Source organism: Strigops habroptila, chromosome 3, assembly GCF_004027225.2.
Source record: "Strigops habroptila isolate Jane chromosome 3, bStrHab1.2.pri, whole genome shotgun sequence".
NCBI lineage: Eukaryota > Metazoa > Chordata > Aves > Psittaciformes > Psittacidae > Strigops > Strigops habroptila.
Window position 1 is genome coordinate 28,728,164 of NC_044279.2, and position 23,367 is coordinate 28,751,530.

General features: G+C 38.8%; 1 protein-coding gene across 1 annotated transcript in view; it reads left to right on the forward strand.

The window, feature by feature from the left end:
• Nucleotides 1–23,367, forward strand: part of DOCK4 (dedicator of cytokinesis 4) — a 254,581-nt gene that overhangs the window by 87,613 nt on the left and 143,601 nt on the right. The window contains 8 exon segments of the mRNA XM_030479015.1: nucleotides 2,470–2,553; nucleotides 3,306–3,346; nucleotides 5,684–5,739; nucleotides 7,672–7,768; nucleotides 10,658–10,806; nucleotides 12,178–12,241; nucleotides 12,243–12,263; nucleotides 14,354–14,505. Of these exon segments, the coding sequence (XP_030334875.1) occupies nucleotides 2,470–2,553; nucleotides 3,306–3,346; nucleotides 5,684–5,739; nucleotides 7,672–7,768; nucleotides 10,658–10,806; nucleotides 12,178–12,241; nucleotides 12,243–12,263; nucleotides 14,354–14,505 (664 nt within the window).

Below are 23,367 nucleotides of genomic sequence, written 5' to 3' on the forward strand. Positions count from 1 at the left end.
TTAGGAGGAGCACCAAAATGAATACAGATTTTTTCAATACACATGAGGCAGGGAGGCAGGGGGGAAGCTTGGTACTACAAATACTGGTCACATATAGCATAGTCTTGAGGACAAACCAGGTACATAATCTCACAGGCTTTATTCAAAGGCATAAATACAGGACGTGGGTAAAGCACAGTGATCATTTAGTGATGATTGAATTCAGTGAGTTTTGAAGCCTTCAGATTCTGAATAAAGATTTGGCAAAAATATACTTTCTCTACATTTTTATGCATGCCCTCCTGTAGTATAAACCATATCCTGTTGGTTTACTCTTAGAATCTGGAACTTTCTGGCAAAGATTCACAAATGAATTTTCAGTGTTCATGGTTGCTGACAGCTAATCTTTCCTCCTGCCTTTGACGAACAATGTGACAAGCACAGGCGGTGGGTGACAGGTTATATTGTGTTTGAGCTGGTAACAGGCAAGAGCCACCAAAATGGATTGTTGTGACTCAAAATCTTGCAGGTGCTTTGATGGAAGAGCAGTTACTTTATATGCGTATCTGTACCCATGGGGTTTCCTTTTGGCTTTTACACATGAAGATTTGTTCTCACACCTCTGAGCGGGTGGGTTTTTTACTTTGTTTCAAGATTCGGGTTTTCCTGTCTGGATGGGTAGATATCATGGCTCGGGGCAATCCCAGGCACAGCTACAGGTTGGTCAGAGAAGTGATTTAGTGCAGCCCTGCAGAGAAGAACTTGGGGGTGTTGGTTGATGAGAAACTGAGCATGAGCCGGCTTCAGTGTGCGCTTGAGCCCAGAAGCCAACCGTGTCCTGGGCTGCATCAAAAGGAGCGTGACTAGCAGGTCGAAGGAGCTGATCCTGCCTCTGTACTCTGCTCTCGTGAGACCCCACTTGGAATACTGTGTACAGTTCTGGTGTCCTCAACACAAGAAGGACATGGAGCTGTTGGAGCAAGCCCAGAGGAGGCCACAGGAATGATAAGGGGGCTGGAGCACCTCTCGTATGAAGACAGGCTGAGACAGTTGGGGCTGTTCAGCCTGGAGAGGGGAAGGCTGCGTGGAGAGCTCACAGCAGCCTTTGAGTATCTGAAGGGGGCCTATAAGGATGCTGGGGAGGGACTTTTCATCAGGGACTATAGCAATAGGACAAGAGGTAACGGGTTCAAAATAAAACAGGGAAAGTTCAGGTTAAATATAAGGAAGAAGTTCTGTACTGTGTGGATGGTGAGGCACTGGAACAGGTTGCCCAAAGAGGTGATCAATGCTCCATCCCTGGCAGTGTCGAAGGCCAGGCTGGACAGAGCCTTGGGTGACATGGTCTAATGTGAGGCGTCCCTGCCCATGGCAGGGGAGTTGGAACTAGATGATCTTAAAGTCCTTTTCAACCCAAACCAATCTGTGCTTCTCTATTTGATAGCAGCAGACTGCTGTTAGGCCACTAACAGCCCTGCTGATACTCGAACTCAGTTTCTAAAACACTTTGTGAAGGCCATTTTCCTCTTCAACTTCTAAATTAAGCTCCAAAAGAATATTACAATACAGAGAGTCAAAATCACTGTTGCTGTCTCATCGCCTGAATTAGGCAATATTTTAATTCAGAATTTCAGCTACAGTAAACATAGGGTTGAATAGCTGAATTCCTATCTAGCATGTTAGTGGATTTTTACTGTTTGCAGGAACGAGCATTTTGAGTGTCTTTTGCATATTATGTTTGGTTCTGAGTGAAAAACAATAGATGGCTATTTTTTTTTAGCACTAACAATATGACTTAAAATTTTACTATTATAAGTATTTGGGAACATCAGTGCTCTGCCGATGTTTTGTTTCTGAGGCACGTTTTTGTCTCCAGCAAGGGAAGCCCATTTCTGTAGCTCTTGTCCCAGCCTGAGCTCATGACCTGGGCTTCACTGGCTTCGGGGAGGCTGCAGGGGAGACGGCATGTGCACTTAATGTATTTTAGTGAACAGCACGCTGTAGTGGTCTCCACTCCTAGCCATTTCCTCTCGTTTGGAATTATGTGGAGTGTTGGGTCTATAGCATCCATTAAGCGAATGTGAAATAAGGTTTTCCTGTTGTGGCATGTGGGTGGTATAGATGGCAACAAAAATATTGTCGCTTGCAGCTTGCAAAATTCTGAGGTCTCGTAAGTGTTAGTGTGAGCATTTGGAATAAAACAGTTTCCTTCAGGATAGTTATAGTCTGTCTAACAGCGTTCCCCAGTACAAGTTTTCTATTCATGTGTAGTAGGTCTGTAAATGTTTGAAGTTTTTTTCCAAGTCCTGTATTTTAAATTTTCTGCTCATAGAAGTGGCTTAACCTCTGGTTCTTTATATAGCTTATGAAATTTTAGGACTCCTGTTTGTTCTAGCACTTAACTTCCCCTGTTAATATACTGTTTTTGTTAGCAAGAGGAATATATATATTTTAATGTTGTAAGTAATTGAAACTTATTATCTTTTACAGTAATAGCTGGTTTTCGAGGGACAGTCCCACATGGCCTATCACTGGAGATTGGAGACACTGTTCAAATATTAGAGAAATGTGATGGTGAGTTCACCAGGTTGGAATTTCAATGATAACAAAGTTTCATATACTGTTGATTTGAACCCCATTACCATTCATTTATTTTCTTTCACAATTCTAGTGAGCTCTAATCCCTATAATAATTAATTTGCAGCTTATTCTTTTTATTTAATCACTCAGTTTAATAAACATTTATAGAGGGTAACAGTTAAAACAGCAAGGAGTTCTTATTGTGATTCTTCTGCTTTTTTGGTTATTCCAAGGGAAGTTTGGCTGCCATCAAAACCCTTTCAAATGGATTCAAAGTCATAAGCTTAAATCTTAAAGCAGCGTAAACATTCTCTTCTGCCTCTCTGACGAGTTAGAGAATAGAATCATAGAATAGTTTGGGTTGGAAGGAACTTTTAAGATCATCTAGTTCCAACACCCCTGCCATGGGCAGGGACTAATATGAGTAGAATGCTAGTATGATTTTAGCAAATGTTAATTATTAAGTGTAAGAGAAATGAAGTTGCTTATTTTTCATAATCTGCCTCCTTAATACATTACCTAAGGGATACATGATTAAAGAGTAATACCTGAAATTGTGTGAATTGTCATCTGAATGTGAGCTGATTTAAGCAAAGTATCTTTCATTATATGAAAAACCTTTTAAATCAGTGCAGTCTGTTAGCACCATGTAATTGTCATATCTGTCCAAAAGGGAAAGATGAAATCTGTTTTACATATGGAAACGATTTACATAGTTTACAAAACAAAATGTTCTTTCTTCACAGGATGGTACAGAGGATTTGCCTTAAAAAACCCCAATGTTAAGGTAAAGGTCAATTGCAGTTTTGCATTCTTTGGCAACAGTGTTTATTTACTTTTTAAAAGTTTGTAATCTCCATGTAAGTTTATGATATTTACTCAAAAGAAAACTAGAGCTTAGTGTTAAGTATTATTGATATTGCTTTAATTAGATTTGGACATGCATTGCACTTCTGAAATGCTCCTATGTGTTAGAATGAGGCTCTGCTGAATTTCCTTTTATTTCTGATCTTTAGATTGCAAACTCAGAGGAAGATAAGTTGAAGGGAAAAGACTACTGAGAATACAAATTGTAAATGCTGCTGGAGAAGTTGACTAGACTGTGCCTATTTTTCTTGATGTTATGAATTAATTTAGAGCAGTCAGTGGAGGCAGCTAGTTTATAGGAGCCACATGCAGACTATCAATTGAATAAAAGCTGTGTATTGTCATATAAAATATATGGTTCATTTTATTTTTCTTTGATGTGTAGTCTTTGATTTCCGCAGTAGTATAGCTGATAGTACCCTAACCAGACTTCACTGATTTTTTTTTTTTTTTTTTCTGCATTCAGACATGAAATACTAGGAAAATCATATTTCAGCATTTGTTCATGTTTAATGTTTAAGCTTTATGTATCTTATTTGTCTTTCTATTTTCTTAATCTCTCCTGTCAAACTTGTCTCTGTGACTGTAAAGATTGTGGTTTTCGTATGGGAAACCATTTTAAGATTTCCTCTTTTTTTTCCTCAACACGGTACTAGAGTTTTTAGTCTTACTTAAAGCCATTCTGTTGCTCCTTTAAACCTGCACTGTAAGCTTTGCTATTTTTTAACCCTGTCTTCATTTCCAAGCCTCTTCAGCTGCAGAATAGGGCACAGACACGTTAATTTCAGAAGTTTCTAGGGGCTCTTACCAGAAGTCATTGGCCATTTGTGCCTAGGCCTGCAGTGTCTGCTCACATAAATTTCCTTTGCTTTATATAGAAGGCTAATGTGAACAATAAATGTAGCCACAGAGTCTAATCTGATGTTTACTACTTTGACCTCATTGATATATATTGCAATTTGATTTATAAGACATGAGCAGTTGGGATTTGTTATTGCTTCTCTGTCTTTTGTTGCAATTCTCAACACATGCTTGCTGTCAGTCTTGCTTTGTTGTCTGTCAAATGTGTTGGTAGAAGTTATGAATAGGTTTTCTAAACATGACTTGATGTGTGAAGAAATGAGATATATATTTTCTGCTTTCCTAGTGTGAATGCAAACAGTTTTCTGAATCGGATTTTTGAAGGCAATCTCTCTGAAAGTAAAATAGTAAGAGCACCTTGTAACTCCACTTGTCATTGGTATTGCTCTGTCAAGATTCTTCCCTTGTTATTCTGCCAGCTTTGACACTCAAAGAAATATTCTGTGGCAGCTGGTCCGCAGTAAGTGTGCATATGCAGCCATCCTGTTTTCTGGCACACTGTTACAAGTGCAAGGCTGTACATCTTGCTGTCCTTGGGAGATGCTCTTCAGAACTACTTTACATTACAGACAAGTAGGAGCAATTGCCTCTACATAGTATATGCGTTTTTGTCAAAGCTCTAACGCCTGTGTTAGAAGAAAATGAGTCACCAGCATCACCAAGGAAAGCTGTACGCAGCTGTGCTTATTGTAAAGAGAACCTGTATGTGTTTTCCCTCGCTGCATTATGTAACAAGCTGTAGCATATTACGTTCCCAGCCAGAAGCTTGAAGCTGAGTTGCTTCATTTTGTATATTGTTCTGATTTATGCAGGTTAGTGTGCTGTAAGAGCAGCAGGACTGTGGCAGCAGTGTTGCCTGTTCAAATGAAGAGTGGAGGACCCTTAAATGACTAGAAAAGGCTCTTTGGTAGGGATCTACCAGAGCTTTCCCATGCATTGCAGGGCATAGTAGCCACCAAATAAAACTTTATTTTTATTGAACTTTGTTGACTGTAATTTTTTGCTTCACTTTGAAATCTCTATCTGAAGATACTATTTTTAGGACACTGTTGGTAAGACATTACCCCCCCACAGCTGATCCGTTTTATGTCAAGGTGAGAATAATCAATAAAAATATCTAGCAGAAGTGAGCTCTCAAGCAGTGTTCTACATGTTCTACACCTGTTTATCATCTAATTTTCTGAAGTGTTGAAGGATTTAATGTCTACTGAAAATAGCATTTTAGTTTCCTTTAGATCTATGCTGACTATATATCTCCTTCTTTTGTGCAAGTTTTTTTGAGAACTTTTAATTCAGCATGCATTTGCATATTGAATGGTACTAAATGGTACTCCAAACTCATGAAAGAGGAGTTTGTTTTTTTTTTTGTTTTTACATAAACTGTTTTATTTTTCAGGGCATATTTCCATCCAACTACATTCACTTGAAAAATGCTTGTGTTAAGAACAAAGGGTAAGTGAAATGTTCTGATTCAAATATTTAAACATGGTCAGTTACTTGAACCAAAGGTCTTTTGCTTATAAGGTAGTGATTTTGTTATGTTATAATATCTTAACTTCAGCTTACTGCCACAGGACTTAAAATGTTTGTCCTTAGCTAGCCTGATACTCCTCCATGTTCATAAGGTTGGAGCAAGGTATTCTGAAAAGACATGGAGCACAATCGGGACTATCAGCCTGCACTGTGTAAAGGAAGGAGAAAACAATTGCATGTTTTTACTTCCTGTGGTTAAGCTTTGCTTGAAAAAGGTTAAACCATGACAACAGTATTTCCTTAATTAGAAGTTATTCTGTACAGAAGCTGTCTATTAACCTGCTGTTTAAGACTGGTTGTTTTCTTAGAGGATAGCAGCTGTACCGTGGCACACAGAAATGGTAAAATAACATTAAAGTTCAAGGGCAGAAGATTTCACTAAAACTGTAATTGGAGATGTTTTTTCCTTGATTTCTTTTCTTCAGGTGATGGAGAGACAATATTTATTTTTTGACAACAACTGATTTAATTTTTAGAGGAGTTAATAAAAAACAGAATAATTCGTTAAAATTACTTTAAAGGTTTTTTTGGAACTCAAATGTTCTGACTAAAAGAAACACTATTTTTTGGCTAATTTTTTTTCTTTTTTTTAGATGTAATACTTGCCATGACAGTATTGCTTTTTTTTCTTTTAATTTGTCAGTAAGTTAATCTTAGTTCAACACAGTTTTTTCCAAAGTTTTAGTTAATTTGGGAGCCTTCACATTATATTGTTTATTTGGATTTATTAATTGAGAACTGATACATAACAGTTTGAAACCTATTTAGGTAAAGACATTTCTCATCATAGTAGTTGGATGCCTAAACATCAGGTGTAGGTGAGCTTTACTTTGGGAGCATGAATGAATGAGAAGAAAGTCCATTATTCATGATGGGCAAAAATAATCATGAAGACTGGAATCATATTAAAGAAAAAAAAAGGGCTTATACTGTTACTGTTAAACACTCTTGTCATTTGTTATGGAGTTCAAGCCGCATGTGGTTTGTCATGCCCTAGCATACTTTCCTCATTAAAGGTGGTTGTAGGTAAAACTGAAGGTTCAGTGAAATAAAAGTGTTGTAAACCATCACAATAGAACAGAGCTTAAAGATAGATAAATATTTGGTAGCAGACACCATGGCAGTACTTGAGGGAGTTCAACCTTTGTTACCTCTGTTTTCTTCTTTGTGTATATTTCCCCTTCAGGCCATGTGCATCACGGCCAGGGGCTCTCACATTGTTATGCTAACTTGGTAAGAGAGAAATGATATAATGAGAAAAGTAATCCAATCATGAATGCAAACCTTTGAAATGTACTGTGTGTGAGAACGAAGTGGCAGTGATGATGGTATGTAAAATGGTGGGAGAGTTTGGTCTTGACCAAGCCAGTGCAGTTTTTTTTCTTGGTCAGCATCTAATAAGCAAGGACTCACACTGTACTAGTTTTCTTTTGCGTTTTTATGCCCTCTTTCAGTTGAAGAAACAGCATTTTCTGTCTTACTTCTATAAACAGAGATGTAAAAAAGAGTGACTACAGTCACTGGTTTAGAGTCTAAGCTAAAGTGGCAAGATCCCTTCGGAAACTGTGGGATTACTCTGCTGTGAAAGTAGTTTTTGACATGCTTATCTTGTAGCAAAAAACCCACCTTGACTTCTCTAGGACTAAGACTTTCTGTGGGGATTAAATTATTTTCACCCAAGAGTTTTCCATGGGGATTAAATGAAATACGCTAATGAAGTGTCACAGGCTGATGGAGCACCCATGTAGGCTGTTAGACATCACTGTTGGCAGGGTGGAAGTCTTTATATTAGTAACTGTAATGGGATTTGTAATACTTGTGTAATGTCATGTGTTCTTCTGAATGTTACAGACAATTTGAAATGGTTATTCCAACAGAAGATTCTGTTATTACAGAAATGACATCAACTCTTAGAGACTGGGGAACGATGTGGAAACAACTCTATGTGGCAAGTACCCTGAATAATACTGCTTTGGTTTAATACCAACTGTTGTTTAGAAGCTCTAGTTTAGTTAGGTGAGTCCTCATTGCTGAGGGAGACTGGGGGATGGTTCTTGATTAGCAACTGTACCCTGGATACAAGCTCCCTAGGCTGTTTTTCACTGCCACGTCTCCTGTGAACGCACTGCAGCCTGCCATTCTTATAAGAGGTTTCAGACCACTGACTTACTTCTTCACATAAGAAATCCCACCATTTCCTTCTCTTAATTGGCTACCACTATAAGTAGTAATTATATTGTTTCGGTGTACTTAAAACACACCGAAAGAAACACGTTAAGTCTTTCTCTTTATTCTGACTGAAATTCAGTCTTCGCTGACTGTTCTGCATCTTTTAAATTTATTTCTTTTTCCACATCATAATCTAAAACATAATATTTGCCATAATTTCCTTTTTCTGTGCCTACTTCTATTTTCTCTGTTAACTGAACTTTTTTTTTTTTTTACTTTCTCTTGACTGTAGAGTTGTGTCTTTAAAGTCTGACTAAAATATTTTAGTTTTAAATTGTGATTTGCATCATGATTGTCTTCTGTTTTTAACATTTGACCTTCTAATCTACTACATTACACCCAAGCCATGGTTTGGACTTGGCAGCATGTGCACGCATAAAATATAATCAAAACCTGTTCACTTGCATCTACATATTCTCCAACCCCTCATCTTAACTCATTGCTGAGTTGATAATTATGACTTAAGTTGTGAGAAGATTAGCTACATTCTGCTATGCAGGAGCTGCTTCTGCTACATAAGAAACAGTGGTAGGTGGTGCCAATATACCTTCTACAAGTCAGAATGGTACAGAAGTAGCCAGTCTGCTACCTTTTGGGGATGATTGAATGGCTTGTGTTCAGAGACGCTGTTGAGAATCAGGTGACCTTTCCAAAACATGCAATTGGAGCAGTTGCTGATTTGCTTAGCGGAAGCTTTTACACACGAACCTACAAAATCAAGTATTTCTTTCTGTTTGATTCTAAGTAATAGAGTATCATTTTAAACTTGACAGTGAAATTTTAATTAAGCAGTATGAACTCTTCCTTGAGAAACAAGAAACTGTTTCTCCAAAGCTTGTTTGAAATCTCTGTACGTTATAATGGGAAGTAGTTTTCTTGAATGTATGAAGCATATCTTTGTGTATATTAGCAAGTATATTAGTACATTTGGCTTGTCCTGGAACAAAAGGGCGCGAAAATATGATCCCTTAGCACAGAGATTTTAAGTCTGAATGCAAACACAATTGCTTAAAATCCACTCAGTGGTTTTAGATTACAAGCAGCTCAGACAAATTCTAATGCTTTGGAAAGAAAAGATACCTGAAAATGTTATTTTGAGATTAATAGTGCCATTAAACATTAACATGTGTCTTGTATTCATATTATAATTTACTTCAGTAGAGCTTATAATCAGATGCTGAAAAGAAAGATGTACCTGAATTAGTGTTTATTTTGATTTTTTAATTGTAGAAAATTAATCTTTTGTACACTAGTTTCTGATAGAGAACTCTGAAACCATACTGTTAGCCTAGTTTCTCTGTAACATTCCTATAAAGTCTTTTTTTGTCTCCTGCTCCTAATTCAAAGGTTATTTGTAGGACCTGCCTTTCCTTTTTTTCTTTTCTTATAATGTTCATACATGCCTATTGTTCTTACTGAAGTTGTTTCTTTTTTGCCATTTTTTTCTTTCACTGCTATTGTTGTATGGCAAAATACACTGGCTTGCTTTTTTTTTCCCCTGGCAGAAGCTGAGACACAGTAAATTAATGCTCATTGTAGTGAGCTTATGAAGTGAATGAATGTTGAAATAAAAAGAGCAGATTTATCAAACAGCAGTTTGTCAGAGCCCTTGGAATATAAAATTATTGACAGACAGTAATGGTGCTTTTAATGAATTTAGCTTTTCATAGCAATTATGCAGCAGAAGAAGCTGAACTTTGTTTTAATGCCATTTGTTCATAGGAAGATGGAAAAGGGAAATGGGCTTAGTATTTTCTTGGCTAGAATTAGTAGAACAAATCTGAATAGAATGTTTTTTCAATCTTTGTGGGATTCATCACTTAAATGGAGGTTACAATAATTTCCTCAAGCTAAAGTTTCTTAGAAAAGCTGCATGAGGTAAAACTACTTAGAAATTGGTGAAGGAGGACGTTAAAAGAACTTCTGTTTGGGAAGAAATTGTTGTGGGAAATTGTTTATGCCCTTAACTGGTATGTAATTAGAGTAGGAGGATGTGGTTTAAAAAAGCAATCACATTCACATAATTTCTCCTACTTCTTCACAGTTGGATGAAGAACTGTCTGGACAAGATTCTGTCTATATATGCTATTTATTATGGTTAGACAGTAGTGTGTACAGTTAGATACATACAATAGAAAGTTAAAAGAACATTAACACCCTGTGTTTCAGAGTTTTGAATGCTAGGAACTCTTGCCTTTTCATTTCCTTATGTGTTAAAGTTCAAATAATCTTGAATTACGTGATCACATGTTCAGTTTGGATGAGATAGCAGCACAGAATGAACATGCTCTTGGAATAAAACAGTGCTATCGGATGAAACTATTTTTTAGTTGCATTTTTGTCATCTCTGTTACATAAAGTAGACTCTGTTAACATGAGGCATAAGGAGTTGACGTGACATTTTAGAATGAGTGTGGTAAAGCTCTGAAGCGGTTTTACAGACACACACACATGCATGCAGGTGAAATGGTCACAGTACGATGGGGAGAAAAAAGTCCAAGTAGGGGAATTAGTAATGAGTTTTCTTAGTTTCAACACCATATCTCTATTCATTAGGATTGTAAGCTTATACAGGTGATGTAGAGGCAATTATATTTTTATCTCACAGAGGAATGAGGGTGATCTCTTTCACCGGCTGTGGCACATAATGAATGAAATCCTAGACCTGCGGAGGCAGGTCCTCGTCGGCCATCTCACCCATGATCGAATGAAGGATGTCAAGCGACATATCACTGCTCGTCTGGATTGGGGCAATGAGTGAGTAAATAGTAACAAATGAAAATAGTGTAATCTAATTATAATGTCACAGCTTTAGACTCATTGTAGAATGTTGAAATAAGGAGCAAGTTTCTGACAGGTGTTACTTTGTGGTTTTTTTTTAATGGACTTTCTCCTTCATTGTTTTTCTGTCTACTGTGTTAAGAGTGAAAACTGACTCGTCATTTTATTTTGCTTTTTTTCCTCAAGTTATTTTACATAGCAGCGGTACTGTCTACAAGAGAATTGCATTGGGGATATCTGCAGCATCCTTTTCCATCTTTTTAAAACACACCTGGCCAGATTCCGATGTGACTCAGTTTGCATGGCTCTGTTGTCTTAGCTGAAACGATATTGCTGACATTGCTTCCTAACTGGGCATCTCTTGAACATATATCTTGCTCTATGATCTGCATCTTTCTTTATTGGGATGCAAACAGGAGCTAAGGCAAATTGTATTATCTTACTTTAATGTAAAAAAAAAAAAAAAAAAAGGCAAGAAAAAAGGTTAAAATAACTTTCAGCATTTGGGTGCTGTTTTCCAAAGTCTTTTTTTATCCTATATTTTTTTCAGTTAAACTCTGACTAAATGCTGCATCTATTTAGTAGTAGAATTCCACTGAATTTCCAGGGGTTTCTGCAACTACTGCTATTCAAAAGCCTAAATACCTAACATTGTGGCAGAACTGTGATTAACTGCTGGTTTAGAATTTTGTGCCAACTGAATGGGATTGTGATGGTTTTAGGAAGTGCTTCAGTTTCCTACTCTTTAAAACACATATTTTTAAAAAACATTCTAATCTTTCATGTTTTTCTAAATTCCGCATGACTGCCGCCTATGTGTTCTTAATCTTTATAGCTTTGCTGCTGTGGCTGAAAATAAGTATTATTCCTGATGATTCAAGTTCATTTCATTATTTTGTTCAGGGGATACAGCCAAGCAGCTTTGGATGCCATCCAGGCTAAACTAAAAATAAGTTAATGTTTCGGATTTTCTTTCTACCTTCTTTTCTGCTGTTGTCATTCAAATTGATACTACTAGTACCGATTCATATTGTCACAGTGTCCACAGTAAGTACAAAGGATAATATCCATTGTACAATCGTCCACAATGTGAAACAGTTTTAAAAAATTGTAGAAAAACATATTCTATTAATGTTACAAAGTGAAGAAAGGGGAAGAATCATCTGTAAATGGTGAATAGCCAAAAATAATTAAAAAACCACCCAAACCCAACTGTAGAGTACCAAATTAACATGCACGTTGTTTGTTGGAATGTTTCTGTTAAATGTAAGTAGAAAGGAAATGGGTTAATTTGTTTTTCTTTTTGTATGTAGAAACTTACTTACTGTTATTCCATTTCTCAAACAGACAACTGGGACTTGACTTAGTTCCAAGAAAAGAGTATGCTATGGTGGATCCTGAAGAGATCAGCCATTACGGAGCTTTACAGGCTGGTATGTGATTATAATACTCAGTACATTTGCTATGAAATTTCATGCTGATGTTTTGGTGGCAGCTTTCTTCTACTTAACCAAAAGTACTTCTTTCGATCAAATAAACTGATATTTCTTAGTGCAAATGAGTTTTACTATGAGGAGAGAAGTTTTCTTTTGAACAGTTTATGTCATATCTACATCTGTATGAGGTGCTTTGATTTTGATAGAAGGTCCAACAAAACTGGTGAAGGTCATAGAGAGCAAGCCTTATGAGGTATGGCTGAAGGAACTGGGGTTGTTCAGTCTGGAGAAGAGAAGGCTCAGGGGGGACCTTACCACTCTCTACAAATACCTGAAGGGAGCTTGTAGTGTGGTGGGAGTCAGTCTCTTCTCCCAAGTAAACAAGTGATAGGAACAAGAGGAAATGGCCTCATATTGTGCCAGGGGAGGTTTAAACTGGATATTAGGAAGAATTTCTTCACTGAAAGGGTGCTCAGGCATTGGAACAGGCTGCCCCCCGAAGTCGGTGGAATCACCATCCCTGAAGTGTTCAAAAAATGTGTGGACGAGGTCCTTAGTGACATGATTTAGTGGTGGACTGGGCAGTCCCTGTGGTAAAGGTTGGACTTGATGATCTTAAAGGTCTTTTCCAACCTAGTTGATTCTATGATTCTATGATACCAAATTTGTGTGTGCACACGTGCTTGTTTTTACACATTATTTGGTTTAAAGTTTTGTGTTTGGAGTTATCATTAAAATGTGACTGTTAACATGAATTTAATCATCAATAAAAGCTTATGAGGTTCTTTTTCATTAGAGCTTTACCTGGCCCCATGAGTCCTGTTAGATAAGATTTATGGAAATATAATCTTATACTCATGGTACAAGTAATCGTCACAATCATACTGGGCTGTTGGTCTTTTCTAAGATATTAATGTAAATAGCAGTTAAACTGCATAGAAAGAGATCTTCTTTGGGTAGAAAAGCCCATCTTGATTTAACTAAACACAGCACTGATATTTCTTATTCTGATTTAATCTCTAGTGAGGTCTAAGAAACTTACCAATTCACTTATGTGGGATTTGGCTCTTATTTAAGTACGCAGCTGTTCTGAGCCTTACTTGCTTCAGGCTAACTACGTTTTATTTGTTACCTTTTATATCTAAATATAGAATAAAGCAGAAATATAATTGCTGTAAATTTTCTATGTAGCTGAAATTATAATATATTCTTTATAATTTTTATCTACTTCTGTTGATAACTTGTAATGTCAAGCCTAACAGTAATTTCTTAATGCTGGAATCAGTATATCTCTGGGCAGTTTCAAAGCCATATGTAATCGTCTGAAATCCTGTTGAAGTACTAGATGAAATACAGTGAGGAACCATTAATCATAAGAGAACATACAGAAGAAGAATAACCCAGAAAGCTAGTAATGGACTCGTGTAGTGCACTTTGAAAAATAAAGAGGGAGGGAAAAAAAGCCCATGATAACCTCAGTTTGAAGATAAGTAGCTTAGAAATAGTGCTGTTCAAAATTATTTTTCGTACAATGTAAGAGAGAAATAGTTCAACTTACTATTGTACTCTTAATGGGTAATTAAAATAGTGAAAGTATAAACTGTGAACCCAAAACAAGATAATTTAGAAGCTTCAATATAGCAGTCTGCCAGAGACTGATTTTTTCCATTTTAAAATACTCATGTTTAGTCTTCTACAAAAGTATTTTTTGTGTATTTGAATACTAGAATATCAGATCATTAACTATTTAAACCAGCTATGAAATACTGTATTGTTACAGCACAAAGCTTTGAAGTGGCTTAGAATTTTCAGAGTAGTGAAAAGGTATACTACTAGAGGTTACTGATTTTCGCTTAGAGATAATAATGATGCAGTGCAACACTAGGAAAGTCACTTCCTTGTGTTCTCCTTCTCAGATACAAAAAACAAACAAAAAAGAAAAAAATTACAAGTTAAAAAATTACTGAATTAAAAAGTTAAAAATTGGGATTATAAAGTAGTTCAATATTACAGTTTTTATGTCTTTTTGTTCTGAGATTTTGACTGTTAATTCAAACTAGCTGCTGTGTTGTTTGGGGTACTTTTAGATGGAGCATCGTCATCGAAAAAAAGACACACCAGTGCCAGCTAGCAGCCACCATCTCTTTGTTCAGATGAAGAGTCTAATGTGCTCCAATCTGGGAGAGGAACTGGAAGTAATCTTCTCACTCTTTGATAGTAAAGAAAATCGGCCCATCAGGTACCACATGATTTTTCACTGGAATACTGATTTTACATGAGTTTTGTTGTTATGCAGTGAATGTTTTGATCCAGGTAACAGAATTCACTTTTAGAAGCAAGCAGAAGATAGTCTTGATTCACAATAATTTTTTGCTTTATTTTGAAATTTAGTTTCTAAATTTAATAGTTTGTAGTGTCATTGTAGGTTTAAATAATGTATATTTATCCATCTTGTTTACCAATTTCAGTTTTCAGTTGGTTTTGCTTGTGTAGGAACATATATACATGTATGCATACAGAGTGAATGTTAGTTCTGTGACTTAAAGGTCATTTTTCAGTACCTCTATTTTCCTCCTAATCAGTGCACATTCAAAACTTAGAACTGTTTCTTGCTCTGTAATATTTATGAGATTAATTCTCTTAGGTACAGGAGACTGGAGGGCTGCCCTTAGCCAGTGAATTAAGTCTTTTTATGAAAGGAGCCTATACTTCAATGAAGAGGTCCCTGTCTTCAGTGAAACAATGAAACCCAATTTCACATCCACTTAGGGTTGGTTTGACCTCTTTTTTGAGCTGAGAGCTGATCCCGGAACCATTCCTTTTCTGTTTGTTCTAGAGCTTAAATTCTGTGAGAGCCCTGATAACCTTTGAATTTTTAAATATTCAGTAGTTATTTCTATTTCCAGCATGTTTCTGGCCAAGAGAGAGAACATGGGAGTGAACAGTAGCAGAACCACTATGAACTTAATAAATAGGAGCACAGGAGAAGTTAGAGTTAGTGCAAGACCCTCTTCGATTCTATTTGGAGGAATATGCCAGGAAGATTGAACCATTAAGTGCTTGTGCAGTGGTGATGGCTGTGGTGCGTTGACCATAGCTGGCCACCAAAACTGCTCTATCACTCCCCTTCTTAGCTGGACAGGGGAGCAGAAATATAACAAAGGCTCATATGTCGAGACCAAGAGCAGGGAGGGATCACTCAACAATTACTGTCACTGGCAAAACAGACTTGGTTTGGAAGAAAATTACTTCAATTTATTACCAATCAAATCAAAGTAGGATAATGAGAAATCAAAACCAAATCTCAAAAAACACCTTTCCCTCCCCTTCTTTCCAGGCTTAACTTTACTCCCAATTTTCTCTGCCTCCTCCCCTGAGTAAGCACAAGGCGATGGGGAATGTGGGTTGTGGTCAGTTTATCACACGTCTCTGCTGCTCCTTTCTCCTTAGGGGAAAACTCCTCACACTCTTCCCCTTCTCTTACATATTCTCACTCTTCTCTTCTGACTGCTGCTGTGCAGATTTTTTCCCCCCCTTCTTAACTGTTATCCCAGAAGCACTACCACCATCACTGACAGGCTCAGTCCATCTTGGAGCTGGCTGCATTGGCTCTGTTGGACATATGGGAAGCTTCTGGCAGCTTCTCACAGAATCCACCCTGTAGCCCCTCTGCTACCAAAACCTTTCCATGTAAACTCAAATACAATGGGAGATCACCTTCTGGTCAGAAGGCTCCCATTCATAATTTGCTGCTGTCTGGCCACTATATTCTCTGCTCTTCTCACGATAGAAAGAACATGTTCTGGAAGCAGCAAACATTGTCTGCTTTAAGACTGGTCAATAGAGAAATGAAAGACTAGACTTCAAAACAGCAACAAAAAAACCACTTTAGGTAAGACAGCTCTACAGCTCACAAGTACATGAAAAGAAGTATAAGCTTCTGCTCTAAGCCTATTAATAGGGTAAAAGCTGTTACTCAAAATGCGTACAAAGCCATGACTGTGTACTAGTTGTCATCTTATGGCAGTAGGAATTTGGGGAACTGGGTGGAATTTGGGCTGAATTTGACAAAATTATGTTTGTGCTTTGTAGTTGGCCAAGATACCTAACCAGTGCTTTGAAGGAAGATTATATTGAGTAAATAGATTTTTATTGTTAATGAGATCACATATATGCAACTATTGCTACAGTGTTAGCTGCTAAATACTGACTCTTCATTCTGGCCTGTACTTTAGACATTAGTCACCAAAATGCAGTTTCCTGTCGTTTCTGAGACTTCAGTGTGCATCAGGGCACATCTTTTGTGTTCACTCCAGTGAATGCCACAGCAAGTGATGGATTTAGGAGAGAGCTTCAAACATTGACAGAAAACAATTTGGGTGTTATGGATTGCTGAAAACAAGGTTATGACAGCAGTGGTGGTATGAAAGCAAATGGATTGGATTTCATGTTCACATGAAAGCACAAATTCTACAGCTGTTTGTCACATGCTTGCTGTGATCTGTCTTTTTGTTATTGATTCCTGACTCCAGTGTATGTTTGCAGCTGCTTTACTATATGTGAACTTCCTCATCCCATTACTGGCAAATCTTGAAGAAGCTGTGTTGCCATGAATCCAAACTGCCTTCTAGGGCATGGAGGGAAGGAGAAGATGAAATCTGTGAAGGTGGTTTGCAACTGTCTGCAAAACAAGTAAACATACATACGCTCCCACAACAACAAAACCACAACAAAAAACCCTCCCAAGAAACAAATGGGTATCTCCCAACATGTTGAAAAAGCTGAAACCAAAAGAATTTTCGCAAAAGCAAATTAGGTGCAATGTGTATCACAGAATGAGCTCTGGAATGCAGAGGTGTCCAAGCTGGAGATTTATATGGTCTTTCTGGGCTAGACCTGGAAGCGATATAACCAGGTTATCCCAAAGTTAAACCAAAGTTAATTGGTCTTGGTGCACAACAGTATGCTATGAGGAATTTTTATTCAGTACAAATGGGTGGGATGGTTCAGAGGTCTTTATGCCCTGGCAGATGCATGCATTAAATGAAAAGCCTCCCTCAGAAAGATGATGTATGAGAGGAGACGGCTCTGTGCTGCCCACCTACTGCAGTTCATACCCTGCAATGGTACCAGAGCCTGCTGGCAACAATAGGGTTGTGGAGCCTGGATATGCACTCTTTTGCTCATTTCTGGTGAAAGTGCAGGTCAAAAGCTGTATGTGGCAACACCTTAAGGTCTGTCTAAACCTAACTGTCTCAGTTGTCCATTGATTTCCTAAGTCTTTGTCTTGTGGTCCAGTAGAAAAATGCAATGAAAAGAATAGATGAAACTTGCTAATAGCACAGATAAACTTAAGGAACTATACATGATAATTTATTTCGTGAAATAGGAGATTGAATTAAGAAGAGCAGTATATGAATACACATGATTTAAAATGTATTTCTTCAATTCGATACTTATGGTATTAGAATTTTTGGGTTCTTGTTTCCTTGAACTTTGTTGCTTTTTACCTCAAGTTTCAGTTTGACAAGCACTGCATTTGTCCCAAGCTTTCCTCAGGTGAGTAATCCTGCTTCTTTTAATGAGACCATTTAAATGCATAATATTAAGTACAAGATCACAGATGACTTTACGTGGATTCTAATATAATATTCATTGTCCAGCTGATGTAAATTGACATAAAGCAAGTGATCTCCATAGCCTCTTAAATAAAGAGTTCATTTGGACAGAGTAATAATAGCAGAATTGAGATTTTAATGATAGAATTTCTATTCTGATATTTTTCTTCAGACTAACTTAGCTTCTTATCAGGTGGACCTGCATATGTAAGATTTCTCAATATATCTTATTTCATTTTTTGTAACCTCAGGTTTATGCTATTGAAGTAGCAGCTTTAAAAGATGATTGAAGGACTAGAAGCAACATTATCTGATTAATTTTTTTAAAATTGATTATAGATCTTTTTCCCCAACTTTTTTTTTTTGTTTTATAATTACCTGTTTCATACATTCAGCTGTTTAACAGAAATATTTGTTCAAGTGTCATGGTTAAACTGAATTGCAATTGTAGATACTGGGTGGGGCAAGTATCTACAAAAAGGAATAGTAAAGCTTTAGGAAGTTTGAGTATAGCAACTTCATTTCTAGTCCAGCTCCAGACTAGTGCAAGAAAAAGCAGCCTGTGGGTAGGATGCTCTAATCCAAAACAGTTAGCAACATTCAGAAAGAAATATAGCATGTTGAGCTCACAGCTCACCTGGCTTCTTTGTGTTTCTGCCCTGCAAGGAATGATAGCATATGAATGATATTTTGTGGCATTTTTCTGAGTGAGATTATTTTTAATGTGTTAGTATAAATCTCTCTGTATATTGCTGCAGAGTTAATACAGAATATTTTTGTTCAATTTTGCGTATTTATACAATAGTGATAAGAGGACATAATTTTTACTAACATGCATAAATCAGTTTGATTTTGTGAGTGTGACTTCGCAAATTTGCAGGTATTGATTCTTCTGTTCAACTGTAGTGTCAAATAGTTTGTAAGGGTTTGATTGTTCTCTTCCTTTATTTTGAAAATATCTGAGTTATTAAGAATGTGGATAGCATGTTACCATGTGGAAAAGTCTGTGCTTTGGAAAAACAAGGGAAAAAGAAGGTTCTTGGTGACATAGGGAAGGTATGGTTTAATAGCTGAGCTTTATATTAAAGTGCAAGAACAAGGTTGTCCTTAGGCCATTGAAAGTTGAAGTTTTCTTAGGCAACATTAAGAACTGATCAGACTCAGAATGTAGACATTGAACAAGGAAAGGTAATGAAACTTTCTGTTGTTGTTGCTATAGTTATAGATTCTCTCTGAAAAAAGCAGACCATAGCAACTGAGAAAACCAAGCAGAAAAAGCTGAAAGCACAGTGTGCTACCAGTTCTTGCATTTGACTTAGTTGGGACTACAATTGAGTGTCTAACAAGACAATATAACATCATTACATGCTAAGAACAGATTAAAAGAATATAGATGTTTAAAGTAGAAAGAAATCTAGATATCAGATTGAAGACTATCATCCTGAATGTCAGCACACAGCTTTTCTCTAATTCTCGTGACCCATATGTTTTGCTACAGGAATTAATTCAGTAAGTATTCTCAGCAGGGCTGGATTCCAACATGATGCAATGTTAGCCACCATTTGTCTTTGTAAAGACAATCAAAGGAGGAAAAGGAGAATAGTAGTAACTGTAATTCCCTTTACACTTTATACAATATCTTAATGATGATTGCTGTAGCTTAAGGACAGTCCAGACTCCCTGGCAGATAGGAAACATAAATGTAAAGATTCAAAGCCAGAGCCAGAAACTGAGCATGGGTCTTTGTTTCTTAAACAAAACTCCAACCTATGAATATAAATGTTCTTACTACAGTCTTGTTCCTCTTTATGTAAATAAATAAATTAAAAAAGAAAGTCTGAAGTGGTCACCACATGCTTTGTATTGAAATTTAGCATTTGCTGTTCTTTGTCACCTTTTGTTTCTCTGATTAGTTGTGCTTCATTAGAAAATAATTGGTCCTGAAAGAACATACAAGCATGTCTTCGAGGTGGAGGCAATATGCTTTCAGGCTCTGGAATCTCAGTAGGTGGAGGTATCTTTCTGTAGTCACGAGTAAGATGCTAAGATTAAGACATAGGCCAATGCTTTGCATTTTCTTTTTGTTTTATTTTAGAAGGTTGATGAATAACTGGACTTTAGGATTGGAATCCAGCTCCAAAGACGTGTAAACTGAAGATCTTCGTGTGAATTGCATGTCTAGGTTACTGTTACAATCTACGGAGACTTAGTTACAGTCAGTGAAACTAGGAAAGCAATTCAGCTGATGAAATGTCTTGTGTCCTCTTTAGGGCACAGTGCATAGCTCTTTAGAATCCGTAGACTGTATTGACTAAAGAGCTGCTCAGCTTCCCCTGAAGTAATTTTGAGCTGTATCCATCCTATTTTTTTTGTTTTCTGTTTTGTTATATTAGAAAGAGGTGGTGTTGAATTCATGAAGGATATAGATATTCAGTATTAGTTACCTGGCTTCAGACATTAGCCCCTCAGAGTGGAATCCTTGAGGCGAAGCACTCTGAATTTGCTCTTAAAATATTTGTGAAGGATTTAGAGTAGATGGATCAAAAATAAGTGATGGATGTAGGTACAAATTTACTATTGTTGCTTCTATAAAAGAAAGCATGGTCTGTGTGTCTCTTGTTATTATGTTGTGGTAGGCAATGTACATGTTCAGGGAATATTTTTCTAAATTAATATTTAAATTGGTGCTGTCATATGTGACCTACCAGTGCATTTCTAGGATAGTACCTTTTAAAATAAGTAAGAGATGGAAATTAGAGCTATTAAACCATTATTGTGGTTTTGATAATGTGTCTTAGGGAAATTAGTTAAATTTATAACTAGATTGTTCTCAATTAAGTATGAATTGCCGAGGTGAGTATCTCCAGAGAGGACGCCTTTAACACCGGAGCGGAGGGAAGCACAGCGTCCAGGAGCCTCAGTTCGGAGCGGCAAGAGCGACCGAGGGAGCCTCAAGTCCTTGACAGGACTTGCCCAGGAGCCGGCAGCTCAGCTGACGCGAGCAGTGACTCACAGGGGGCGGCGCCAGGAGTGACAGCACCAGCCCTCAGTGGGGAAAAACCCACCCCAGGGAGCGCGAGCGACCAGGGCGTGGCGCGGCAGTTCGCGCAGGCAGGGCGAGCGGGCAGCGAGCGGGATGGTGAGCACTCGCCTCAGCATCAGGGCCCGCTCTGGGAGCTCTGCCCCGGCGGTGGCCAGTGTAGGCACCCAGACAGAGCCGATGAGAGGGGAGGCTGCGGCGCAGACCTCGGAGTGTAGAGAGTGCCTCGACTGGTCTCTTGAGGCGAGGGTGCGCAATGGACAGGGCTGCCCTCAGTGCGCCCTGGTGGAGGTCCTCCTGCAGCAGGTGGCTGAGCTGCGGGAGGCTGTTGGAGAGCTAAAAGATGCCAGGGAAGCTGAGAGGAAGCTGGGCTGCTTGCTCCAGGCCCAAACTGTGCAGGGGCTGCAAACGTCCAGCACTGCTCATATAGGAAAGAAGGAGGGCAGCAACCCAGGAAGCTGGGAATTAGTTACGAGAAAAACGAACAAAAAAAGGAGGAAGAGGACACTTAACGACAAGGGGCTTCCTCCTAAATCTGATGTCCCCACCCAGAACCGCTTCGCAGTTCTGCAGGGGGCTAATGAGAAAGCACCCACCACACCTAATGAGCATCCTGCTGATGCACCAGTAAAGAGAATCACTACTGGTGCCTCCAGGAAAAAGCGGAGGGTCATAGTAGTAGGGGACTCTACTTTGAAAGGCACAGAGGCACTCATCTGCCGGCCTGATCCAGTCTCGAGGGAGGTGTGTTGCCTGCCAGGGGCTCGGATCAGGGATGTTGCTGAGAGGCTGCCTGCTCTAGTAAGTCCTGCTGACTATTACCCCCTCCTAGTGGTCCATGTGGGTGCTAGAGATATAGATAGCAGTAGCCTGGAGAACATTAAGAAGGACTACAGAGCCCTGGGAGAGGTGGTTAGGGGCTCTGGAGCTCAGATAGTTTTTTCATCAATTCTCCAGGACAAAGGAGAGGACCTTAAAAAAAGCTAGGTGCGTTTGGCAGGTTAATAAATGGTTAGAATGGTGGTGCCATAGTCAGGGGTTTGGCTATTTAGAACATGGGGCTCCATTTGGGAGGCCAGATCTACTGGAGGCTGGTGGAGCTGGTCTGACAAAGAAGGGGAAGAGCTGTTTTGGTAGAAGGCTTGCCAGGCTGGTCAGAAAAGCTTTAAACTAGATGTGTTGGGGGAAGGGAGCATTGATCCATCCCAACATTCCTGGTCAGTTGCCAGCACCTGTAATAAGTGCTTGGAGCAATGTAGAGATGTTCCAGCTGCCCCAGCCATTGAGTTGGCTTCATTTGGAGCTCGGCTAAGGTGCCTCTATACAAATGCCCGTAGTATGGGGAACAAGCAAGAGGAATTAGAGATGTGTGCAAGGCTACGGGAATATGATGTCATTGGTATCACAGAAACATGGTGGGATGGCTCCTATGACTGGAGTGTCGGAATGGAAGGTTACAGGCTCTTTAGAAAAGACAGGCCAGGCAGACGGGGAGGGGGTGTTGTTATCTATGTCAGTGATAGGCTAGAGAGTATGGAACTCTGTCTGGGGACAGGTGATGAGGTAACAGAGTGTTTGTGGGTCAGGGTCAAAGGGAAAACAGCAATGGGGGACATTACGGTGGGGATCTGTTACAGGCCGCCTGATTAAGAGGACTCTGTGGATGAAGCGCTCTACAAACAGATGGGAGCAGCCTCACGCTCACAGGCCCTGGTCCTCATGGGGGACTTCAACCATCCTGACATCTATTGGAGGGACGGTACGGCCCGGCACAAGCAATCCAGGAGGTTCCTCAATTGTGTGGAAGACAACTTCCTCTTTCAAGCAATAGAGGAGCCGACGAGGAGAGGTGCCATGCTGGACCTTGTGCTCACCAACAGCGAGGGACTGGTTGGAAATGTGACGCTCCAGGGCAGCCTTGGCTCTAGTGATCACGAGATGGTTGAGTTTGAGATCCTCAGGCCAGTGAGAAGAGCATGCAGCAAGCTCAGTGCCCTGGACTTCAAGAAGGCAGACTTTGGCCTCTTCAGGAACCTCCTTAGTAAGGTTTCATGGGATACAGTCCTAGAGGGCAGGGGGGCACAAGGCTGCTGGTCGATATTCAAGGATCACCTGCTACGTGCTCAAGAGTGTTGCATCCCGACTGGAAGAAAGTGCAGCAGGAGGGCCAGAAGACCTCCATGGATGGACAAGGAGCTGCTGAGGAAACTTAGAGGGAAAAAAGAAGCTTATAGAAGGTGGAAGCGAGGACAGGCAGCCTGAGAAGAATATAGGAGCATTGCCCGAGAAGCTAGGGACCAGGTTAGGAAAGCTAAGGCCCAGCTAGAATTAAGTTTGGCAGGGATGTAAAAGATAACAGGAAAGGATTCTATAGATATGTAGCAAATAAAAGACAGACTAGGGACAATGTGGGCCCTCTCCAGAAGCTATCAGGAGAACTGGC